The 11,660-nt window shown below is 42.5% G+C and overlaps 1 protein-coding gene across 1 annotated transcript in view; it reads right to left on the bottom strand.

Moving 5' to 3' along the window:
• Positions 1 to 7,629, bottom strand: part of pde1ca (phosphodiesterase 1C, calmodulin-dependent a) — a 40,324-nt gene extending 32,695 nt beyond the window's left edge. The window contains exons 1-4 of the mRNA XM_085363255.1: positions 7,490 to 7,629; positions 2,233 to 2,346; positions 1,043 to 1,225; positions 1 to 20 (exon numbers count right to left, since the gene is read on the bottom strand). The exon at positions 1 to 20 is cut by the window's left edge and continues 47 nt beyond it. Of these exons, the coding sequence (XP_085219381.1) occupies positions 1 to 20; positions 1,043 to 1,225; positions 2,233 to 2,346; positions 7,490 to 7,629 (457 nt within the window). The remainder of the gene's footprint in view (positions 21 to 1,042; positions 1,226 to 2,232; positions 2,347 to 7,489) is intronic.
• Between the last annotated feature and the right edge of the window lie 4,031 nt (positions 7,630 to 11,660).

Below are 11,660 nucleotides of genomic sequence, written 5' to 3'. Positions count from 1 at the left end.
TGGAGGTTCGTCTGAACATCCTGTAACCCACAGACAAAAGTACACAGCAACACAAGCACACACCAAATGAACAAATGCACTATGCCCAGTATGGTAACTCATTTATTAATTTGAATATGTTACATTTATTTTGGAGAAGGAATAATCAGAGGCAATTTTTTTTTTTAAAAAAAATCCATCCCCAAAATAGAAGATCCCCAGAGTTTTGAAGCAGTACTGCAATATTAGGCCAAATAATAAAGAAAGATTAACTTTTGTTTATTCTAAATTGTTATTCAGTCTAAGGGGAAAATAAATCTATTCTATTAAAACCTTGTCAACCTCAATTTTTTTTACCATTCCATTTTCTATATTGATAAAGTAATGTTTATATTTCTGGCATTACTTCTATAATCTGCGTAATTTATTTTGAGAATAATATGTGTTGTACTGAGTGGTTCGGATTGGCTCCCAAGCCATTCTAATATAATATCTGTTGACCTGAGTTGCGGCCATAATATGCTATTCAAAGGTAAAGGGGTAATTCAAAGCTATTACTAGGTACTAAATAGATTTTCTCTGATCACTCCAGTATCCCAAGAGCTCAGAGACAAGTTGTTAGGTTAACTGCTGATTCTTAATTAACTTTTGGGATGTAAGATAGCTGAAGAACATCAAGATAGATTTAAGATTAATTCTAATTGGTGGATGTGACTGGTAGTGCAACAAGTGTTCATCAAGTCTAGAGAAATGATATATATGCCAGTCCATTTCTATTGTTTGTGTCTTATCCATGGAAACAAAATGATGCATCTCGGGGCCTTATCCAAATTGTTCACTGTATGTTAATCAAAACCATTACAAGAAAAAAGTACCATTTGGCCGAACTTCTCAACATATGTTTTAGTTACAGAAATGTGTGATGCTTTTTTTTTTCAAATAAATAGACAAGAAAATAGAAAAACAAATGTACACACTTTTTATTGCTACCTAGGCTTCTGTTCTGTTACTATGCTGACTTGTTAAACTGACTTGTATTTTTTATAGCTGTCTTAAGCCAAACCTCTCCACAAAGATCCCAGCCTGTACTGCACGGACGATGCTGCGGAAGTGTGGTTTGTCGTCACTGTGGTGCAGCAACAGGGTTCTCTGCCGTGTAAAAGTGGAGGCCAACCAGTCACGAACCTCCAGTGGTACAGAGTCTGACTGGATATCACTCAGCTCATCATCTTGGTGCCCCAGTTGTCTGCAAGACCATTCACAAAAACACTGAATGTACATTTTCATCTTCTAAAATAATTAATCTATCATCCTCATCTTAAATGAACCAAGCCAAGCCAAGTTTAATTAAAACAGCACTTTAAAATGGCAAGTTGTGACCAAAGAGCTTCACATTAAGGACAAAATAAAATGAAATAAAATAAAATAAAATATTTGTAGAGAAACCTGTGAGTGACAATGCTCAGGACTTTTTATGCGTATGCTGTGGCCAGTGCCATCCTCTATGCTGGTAAAAGAGACACCTTTGAAACTTCAGGTCAGGAGTTCAACTCCCAACCAGAGCATCTTTATCCAGAAAAGTTCCCTAGGCTAGACCCCCCCAATGTAACCAAGACCACACCACAGTGAACAGTAGATGCTTGGATACAAGATAGACAGCCACAAGGAGCAGTACTGTCATACCTGAGGCCATGAAAACTGGTAAAATGGGAGACGCCCCCTAGGCTAGTCAAGAATGACCAAGCTAAGATCCTGTGGGACTTAAAGATACAGACGGACAAGCTGGTGATGGCTAACCACCCGGAAATAATAGTGGTGGACAACCAGAGGAAGACGGCTGTAGCGATAGATGTAGCCATACCAAATGACAAACACATCAGAAAGAAGGAACATGAGAAGCTGGAAAAGTACCAAGGGCTCAGAGAAGAACTCAAGAAGAGTGAAGGTAACAGTGGTCCCTGTGGTAATTTGAGCATTTGGTGCACTGACCCTAAAGCTAGGTGACTGACTCCAGCAAATCCCAGGAACAAAATCCTAAATCTTTGTCCAGAAGAGCACACTCCAAGGAACAGCAAAGATACTGCGCAGGACCCTCAAGCTCCCAGGCCTCATAATATGTTTGGCATAGCGCAACATATAAAAAAGTTTTATTGCATTGTGAGTATTACATTGTCTTATTGAAATACTGACTATTTTATTTTTCCACCACTGATTAAAGTCTATACATGGGGAAATTAGCTAAAAGCTCCTTACCTGTTTTCCTCAGAACAGAGAGATTCAAGGAGACAGGCGGCAAACTCCAGGTTTTTCTTCAGTTCCACCACAGATGCTTCTCCCTTCTCCAGCTGTTTAACAAGACACCGTAACCTAGAACAAATAGCCCATATCTCAGTATCACCTCAAAACTGTTAACACACCATGTGCTTGAGATCTTAACTCTCCCGGAGAACAAATCACTTATTGCCAAAACCAAATGGGAGAAAGGTCTGGAGTATTCCTTTGAAGATAGTGCTGGGTTAACCTTCCAAACCTCCCAAAAATAATGTGGGCTTTATAGATAATTGAGAAATTTTAAGAAAACCTTGGTCTTGTTAGGATAAGTGGCATCCATTTCAGTTTGAATGTAGCAGCTCTCATCTGCAGAAATCTGGCCAAATTTAAAAATAATCTCTGGTTCTCTTCCACAGTATGTCTTTTGTCTTGTCTCCCTCCCCTTACTCCCATTTGGTCGCAGCAAAGGGCTGCCCCTCCCTGAACCTGGTTCAGCATTTTCTCGTGCACAGGGTCTATTGTCTTGATGTGAGCTTTCTACTCGGGGTTTTTTCTTCCAGTTCAGAGCAGAAATGTTTCTGTTAAGAAAATGGCTGTTGTTTCCCCCCACCCAATTTTAATTATAAGCTAAATATATTTCTACTAATGTAATTAGTTTGCTAACAGCAACAGGGATGAGTCAGTGAAAATTTCGCTTTTTTTTTTGGAATAGTGTGTGCAGTGGCGTGTCTAGAAAATTTTTGTTGGGGGGCCAGGTAGGGGCACAGATTTGGAGAAGGGTGGCAGATGTAATTGGCAGATAATGTTTAAAAAAAAATTCTACCAACCGTTAACCATAATTCAATAATCCTATAAACCTAATAACCGAATGCGCTTTTAACTCTTATTAGAATGAGATTTTAACCACTATGGTGCAAAGTTTTTAGATACTGCGTTGATAAAGTACAAGAGATACAATCAGTCAGTGTTTACTCAGCATTCAAGGACAGCAATATTTGCATAGTATTTTTACTGACATATAGTGCACATATGTTTTGGGCAAAAACATTTTTGAATATTAAAATACAAACATTTGTAACAAACAATTGACAAATTAGCCAATGCCAATTGCAAAACTTTGTGCCTATTAAAAAAAGAAGATAATCTTCTCACAAACTGGTGATTTTGAAACAGGAAAAAAGTGGGGAAACAACTGAAAAGACTAACATTTGAATAAAACCTGAAAGCAAGTAAATACTTGCTATGCTGCCTTATGGTAAACTTTGGTAATATTGATCAAGAACAACACTGGCTGATGATGAAATACAGTCAGCTGGCATGGTGACACTGCCAGTATTAACCTGTAGGGCTGGACTGGGACAGAAAATCGGGCATTTTGACTAGAGACCGGCCCACCAGGGCCCTATTTCAGGAAGCCGGTTTAGAAAACTCAGAGTGAAAAACGATACTCAGGGTTGAGTAACCCCGAACTGTCCAACTCGGAATATTCGGTTTCAGAAAGGCTGATAACAATTAGTTCAATCAACGCAGAGTTGCTTTAACCCCAAGTTAAGCACGCGCACGAGGATACATAAAGCCCTGATTAGTGGAGCACAGATTAAGCGAGTCACCATGGAGATGGAGGGAAAGAAGGCGCGGTCAATGTATTTTACAGCGCTTGAGGCCGAAATTCTGATGGCAGCATATGCCGATAACATGCAAATTCCACGGAAAAAAAGTAACACAGCCTCAGCTGCAAAAGAAAGAGAGCATGCACGGCAAAACAAAGCCGACAGAGTCAATGCGTGAGTGTTAATTTAAACATTGATCTAGGGATTTCCACCCATTTAACACGTTATTTTATTATATTTTATTTTATTTTTTATTTCATACATTTTATTTTGTGATGTGATGTGAGCGCAGGTGCAACCCAACAGGCCCCAAACGTTCCTGGCAGCAAGTAAAAATGAAATATAAAAATATAGTCCAAACAGGTAAGGTGTAATTGTATTATGAGTAGGGATGGGTATCGTTTAGGTTTTATCCGATACCGGTGCCAAATCGGTACTTTTGAAACGGTGCCGGTGCTTAAACGGAGCTCGAACCGGTGCTTAAAGAATGGAGAACACAAACTTTGTCCAAAAACCTCTCATGTTCAGCTGGGTTTTTTTGTAAAAAGATAACAATGTGTGCCTTTTCTGCAGCTATGTGGCATATATGTTTAACTGTTTCCCACTTTTTCTTTGGTCATTTTAGCCTTTTTGGCCAGGGTGAAGGGAGTATCTGCCATCAAACAAGAAGACAGCCGCATGTAGCTATGATGATGTTTGCTAGTTCACCTTACATGCATTAATGTAATAACGTGGTTAGCCTACTCAACGTAAATTACACACGAACAACATGAAGCTACTCATGCAGTGAAGAACGGCTGCTGCTGCATCATCATCCTCATCATTTCTGCTACACTGGCAGGGCTAGGGGCCAGGACTCTATTCTTCGGGTTTTTGGGGGATGTTGCTCCGGGTCCGATAACTGGCAACCCACCCGACGTGCACGGTGTGAGGTCTCACAGCAAGCTATCAAATATGGCGCATTTCTCGGCTTTTAAAAAAAACGCTATGCGTCGCCAGCTGTTTAATCGGATTCTTGGTGTTACCTCCTTTGACAGTATCACAGTATCAGCTTAAAGCACTTGTTACAGGCTGCTGAGTTTGCATATTTTGCTGTGAAGTACAGCCAGACTTTTGACCGCTTCGCCTTGGACATTTTTAATCTGTAGCTCTGCTCTAACTGAACGTACGTACCTGGCCCCGCCTACTATCCTCGGAAACGTAAAATGATTGGCTAGAAGTGTATCACAGCTCAGGAAAAAAAAAGCACTGAAATAAAGCACTGAAATGTGCGCTGCTTTTCGGTCTGCTTACTACCGTTTATGTCATGGCACCGGACACCGGTACCCATCCCTAATTATGAGCCATAGTGCTTGGTCTGTTTGTCCTATATAAATCAATTGCAGTTAGAGGTTACATTAATTTCCCCTCTGTAAGCACTTATTGAAATTATCTGAGCACATTACAAGTACATATTTGCTTACTCTGTATGCTCAAATGTGACCCGTTATAGCCAACAGAAAAAAGCGGAGGCCCGAAAAACAGGTGGGGGTCCTCCACCACCACCACTCACAGAGGCTGAGCAGTTGGCTTCCACATTTGTGATAATGTTGGCAGCATCACATATGATCTTCACAGTGCAGAGAACACAAATTAGCATCCATTACTATAATGAAATAATTTGTTAGTTTGAAACGCTACAGGGAACTATGTACCTGTACATTAATGCTGTGGAAAGACTTCCTGTTCACATAGTCTCCTTCATTTACTGAAGGAGCAATGATTGGAATGTGAGTGCCATCTGTACAGCCAATCACGCCTGGGAACCGTGAAAATAAATGTAAAATTTAAGTAGTAGTTCAAGTATCACCACATCATGAATTAAGTTTTGTTCATCCTGATACCTGCAATTTTGTGGAATCCCTCTTTGATAAATCTTGTGGGTCTATGACCGGGGAACACCACAAACGAGTACAGGAGACGTTTCAGTGCAACTGTAACATTCCTGACTGCCCGACAGACGGTAGCCTTGGAAACGTGCTCAGCGTCACCAATATTATATAGAAAGCTCCCGTTTGCAAAAAACCGAAGTGCAATACAAATAATATGTACAGAACTGAGAGGATGTCCGCGATGTGTCACATGAGCAATATTAGGCCTGAGGATGTTATTCAAATAAATTATAGATTGTGCTGAAAAACGGTAACGTTCACACAGAAAATCATCAGGAAATGATAACATGTCCGAACGCGCTCTAATCACTCTCTCCCGGCGGAGAGCTCTGCGGAGAATTTGGGCTTCAACATCTACTGGCTCTTCAAGGAAGGGGCACGCCATGTCTGACACTTCCTACAGTCAGGTTTCCGACAAAGAGGCGGAGAAGGTCAGGGTTAGTTGAAGTAAACCTGCTAGGGGGCACGTTAGCTTCACGGAGTGTGTCGTCATAGTAACTCACTCAGAATTAATCTAAACTCGCTTTGTGAAACCGAAAACCCAGAGTTTTCGTTAACTCAGGGTTTACTTACTCAGAGTTTGCACTAAACCGGCTTCCTGAAATAGGGCCCAGGTATTAAAGCCATAAAGCCTTTGAATGAAAACAAATGCTGTTGTGACAGTGATGTACACTGTCTTGTTGGTATATGTATGATTTCTATACATTTTACATCAGATAAAAACTTTGGTTGTAAGATTTAGATAATTATTTAATAAAAGCTAGATATTTTAAATGAGAGTAAGAAAGAAAAGTATTTCTTTGTGCCCCCCTCTCCCTGTTAATGCCCTACCTGGCCCCCTGGCAAAACTTTCCTAGACCCGCCCCTGCACAGTTACCAGCTGTCAGCTACATAAAAAAGAATCCTGGTGTTATTTGTCTCTCAGAAACAGTTCATAACTTCAACTCATCCATGTCACCTAAAAGGTAAACCTGTTTCTCCATCACCTGTTCAGCTCTGATGATTCAGTAAGGACATCTCCTGGTTTCATCTTCATGTTTCCCTCTCACCACATAACCAAACCGACATCATGACCAGCAGCTTTACAGCTGTGGCTCCAGCAAACATCAGCTGATACTAGAAATTAATATTAAATAAATTCTAACAACAGCTGATCAAGCTTAAACGTGCTGCTGTTGTTTAGCGCGACATCTGCTGGTTTCCTCTTTCTGGCGCAAAATGGGCGATAAATAAACAAGAGAGAAAAGCCGATCAGCTGATCATTGATCAGTTTCATGATTGAAGTAGCAACAGGAGAGGCAGGGGGAGAGAACGAGAGAAGAAGAGGCAGCTGTGCAGCGTAACGACAGAATAACTCCAGCTTTGTGTCTTTTTTTCATTATAGCGAAAGTCCGGGACAAACTGCGTCTCTTCTCAGCTCAATACGAAATATTGTATGTAATATTTTCTCTGAATGAGGGACCATTACATTTTTTAAGGAGCCGTTGGCAACTCTACTAACTAACCTTATGAATAAAATAAAGTTCACTATCAGTAACATCATAGCACCCACCCAGTTGTATAAAAACTCCGTCAAGCTGGCTAGAACGCAGTACGAGTTATTGCAACTGAGGGTAAATAGTCAGCACAACGAAAATAAACTCCACCTAAACTTGGTTTATATCTGACCCAGATAGACTGCAGATCATAACTTCTTACCTGAAGTTCAGTTCACCTGACACTCGGACTGGCGGCTGCCTCGGGGCTCTCCTCCTGCCTCCCCTTCCCTCATCCACCTCCTGGCCTCTGTGGAAGCCCCGCCATAGCCACCACCAAACAACTGAGTTATTTTTACACATTGACCTGCATCTGGCCAATCCACCACCTCTCATTGTTCATGCCATTACAAAATAAATAAATAAATAAGTCACCGGGCACATGCCCGGTATGCACGATGGCCAGTCCAGCTATGTTAACCTGCAACCAAATCTGCAGCTCCATACAGCAATGTTACGACTTAGATTATATCTTATAACTCATAACTCTTATGTTAGCTCCCCTCAGTAGCATACTGTCTGATATATTCGATGGCTGCAATAATTCTTTAACTGTTATTTTTTCTTTGGTATTCTAATTTCACCGAAGTTTACTAAACTCAACAAACTTAATATTACTTACCGGGGCATTTATTCTGTCCTCATTTTCTTTCACCGAAAAATTGTTTCCTGCGGTGCCGTCTTTCGTGCTTGGCTCTCCTACCTTTGCTAATGTGATGCACATAGCGCAGAAGCCGATGCTGCATTCACTTACACTCGGATATCTGAGCTTCGCCGTGAAAACATAATCGGACATTTGATATTTGATTGAATTTTATTGTTTTGCCTTTGGGGTGGCACCTGGGGTGGCCAGTCTGGTTGGGGGGTGGCCTGTGCCCCCCCAGGCCACCCCGCTGGACACGCCACTGAGTGTGTGTGTGTGTGTGTGTGTGTGTGTGTGTGTGGTTCGATAACGTGAACCACAGTATTGTTTCGAAGTCTCACCTTGCTGGTTACTGTACTTCTGATGTTGACTCTGCATTGCTACCCCGGAGTGGCGTTATCTTGAACAGCACTTAGAATCACCATACTGGTTACACTAATATTATCAGTGTTAAAGACTAGTAGTTAAACATATGCCATTTTATGACCAGTAGTCAAGGTAGTAAATTAGCTTAACAGCTGCAGGCCATATATTATCCTTTAGTTCTAATGGTGTGCTATGTATGTAGTTTAGTCTCTATTATACTCTTGAATAAAAGAAACATAATCATTTGTAGTTCATTAGACAAAATGTGCATTACTCTGTATCCTTGATCAGCTGTGAATGTCTGACACTGTTTTCTTGAGAATGTTTTACTGCTGAATCATGTGAAGAAGGCCATAAGAGGGAGACTAGGTGTCTGGGCAGAAGAGATAAAACCACATTCTTTACCCCCCTTCCAGTTTCACACAGAAAGACAGGGAGGCAAGGTCAGGAGCCAGGCTCACTAAGAATTAGAAAAACATGTGAAGATGCAGCTTTTATGACAAAGAGGGGGGCTGGGATTAGCTATAAAGGTCTGTGAAAGTTGCCACCATTTTGAGACATGCTGTCGAACCTCTGCAGGCATCTCTCCCGTCCGGACGTTGTAATGCTCTGTTTGTGAATTGTACCGAAATAAATGATTGTTGATTGAGCATATATACACCGAGTATTGTCCTTCCTTCAGCCCAAAGATTCAAAGAACTGCGTGTTTTCAACAACTTGGTGCCGTGTGACCCGGATCTTTGGTGTGCTGAGGAGGTGCAGATTTGGCCTTTGGTGAGATCGTGGGGCGAGGCGAACGGAAGACCGGTCTAACAACAAAAAGGTAAGCACAGCCTGTTGTATTATACCAAATGTGCATATTGGGCTTTCCAAATTAATCTGTTCGCTGAGTCACATGTGTTTTCACAGTAAATTTGTCGGTGTCTGGTTTTTGGCGCAAGATACTAACAACATAAGTTGAGGCTGAATTCCAGTGTGTTAAATAAACTGCTTCTACCGAGATACTAATAACATACTACGTTGGTCTAGTCGCAGTAATCTGCTTCTACCGAGATACTAATAACATACTACGTTGGACTAGTTGCAGCCACTTTACCTTCCACATTTAATTTTGTCTAATACTGGCTTCTGTAGCAATAATACGTTAGAATTTCTTCTGAAGACGCGGCCATTAGTTCAGTACATTGAAGTTGAGGTTTGTTTATTTTGTTTATGGTGTCAGTGATGTCCTGGCTTTTGCCGGCTATGAAATAGAAGTTGATTTAAGGACAAGCAGATACTGGCTTCACGGTGCAGTTGGACGCTGGCAACGCGAGAGCGAAACACGTCCGTAGGTTTGGTTTATGATACGGCGTGTTCCGGTGGTGCGGCCGTGAAGTGCAGTAGTGGTTGGTGCTAGTTTTAGTACATTTGATAGAGGTTTTGACGGTGGTTTGTGGCGTCAGTCGAGTATAAAGGGCTGCGGCCATAATACAAAGTAAAAATTTAAGTACATAGCAACACCTGGTTTATGATGTCAGGTATAACTTCGGGGATGCAAGCATCACTTTTATGATGCGACTTTGCCCCGTGGTGGCGGTCATAATCGCAGAGAAAGGGGTATTTTGGTCTATGGTGCAGTGTGCTTTAAGAAGATCTAATAGTTGAGCTCAGAGGTTTCTGTGTAAAATTCCCGCTGAGGAAAAGTGTTGTGTGTGTGTGAAAGCGCGCTCTGGGTGAGAGAGTGTGTGTGAAGCTGCGAGGCGCGCTCTGGGTGCTGTCTTGTGGGTGAAGCGCGCACTGAGTGAGAGTGTGAGTGAGGCGCGCTCTGAGTGTGTTTTTGTGTGGAGTGCGAAGCGTGAACACAGTGACAGTGACGGTTAATGTGTTTGATTAGGAGGACATTAGAGCAAATACACATTTTAGGATCAAAGGTTGATGCCTAGTGTACCTGTGGAACTTTGCCCTAGGAGTGGCGACCCTCCTGTCCGTGGACGCGTGGCCAGGACCGGCGTTGTCCGGGTGCCGAGGTGGTGACTTGGGGAGGTGAGGGCCCCCGCATAGCTACGGAAATAACACTGGAACGGCCGTGTAATCACGGGTTCACATTTATTTCCGGACTAGAACAAGACACATTTTGCGAACAAACGTTGAGTCTAGATTAGTAAAGAAATATAAAAAGGTTGAATTCCTCGTTTCAGTGGTTGAAATTGTTGTGTGCCTGTCCCCTGACGAGTGTGAAATTAGAATAAAGAGGGAATTCGGAGCCACATAGAGATAGACGGGCATAATTGGGTGTGTTACTCTGTGGTGTAAACATTTAAAAGTATTAAAAATATAAAAAAAGGAGTGAAAGGGTGAGAAGTGTGTGGTGGTGTGAATATGTCGGGTCTTAAATCTGACATAGAAAGAGGAGAAATGCAGGGTGAGTGGAAAACTGTTGATGAGCAGGTGAAGGAGTTGTTGCGGGCGCTGAGGGTCATGCGACCTGGCAGCGTGGGTGAGAAAAAATCAAAGGCTGCAGCTGTGGCAGCGAAAGTCAAAAAGTTGTGTGATAAGGAAGGAGTGAGAGGAGAAACAAGAAGTTCGTTGGCAAAATTACTTCTGGGAATAGCACAGAAGCGCCAGGAAGAAGAACAGGACATTAGTACACAGTTAGAGGAGGCTGCTTTTTGGAGCAGGCGGAAACTCGGGAAAAAGTTGCAGGAAATTCAGGAGGAGAAAGCCCGTGTAACGAGGTGGGCTGTGACATGCCAGGGGGTGGAGCACTGGATGAGGGAGAGAAGGGAGGAGCCTGAGAAGCTGATGCTGCCGGCTTCTCCGGTGAAGTCATCGCTCACTGGCTTTCCCCCTCCCTATCAGGCCCCCGCCCCCCTCTACCCTGTGCTGAGGGTGGAGCAGGGCTGTCTCTCTAGTGAAAATGGCCAAGTTTTAGAAGTCACAGGAGGCTATGTAGATTGTGATATATCTAAAGAGCCCAAACGACCTACTCCACCCCCGAGGGGTGAAAGAATAAAGCAAAGCTCCACTTTTGTTAATGACGAGGGAGCTTGTGGCGGAGTGCAGACACCGCCCATGAAACAGTCTCCCCAGCAGGCAGAGTCTGAAGAAGAGCGGGCTGTGCGGCTGCTTGAAACAGCTATAATAACTCTAGAGCAGCGTCATCAAATTTCTGAGGATGAGGCATGTAGTGGAGTAGTTGTTGCACCACAGGTTGAGAAAGGTGAGGTGTGCGGGCCCGATGGGGACGCATACGAGGGCTGGTTATCAGGCACACTGGATGATAATACACCAGTAAGTGTCTGGGAAAAGCAGAAATTAGATGCAGTGCCGGAGCTAGAAGAGG

Source organism: Diplotaxodon limnothrissa, linkage group LG9, assembly GCF_057381915.1.
Source record: "Diplotaxodon limnothrissa isolate DT_005_m linkage group LG9, D_limnothrissa_male_GT1.1, whole genome shotgun sequence".
NCBI lineage: Eukaryota > Metazoa > Chordata > Actinopteri > Cichliformes > Cichlidae > Diplotaxodon > Diplotaxodon limnothrissa.
This window is presented reverse-complemented; position numbering and strand designations above follow the sequence as displayed.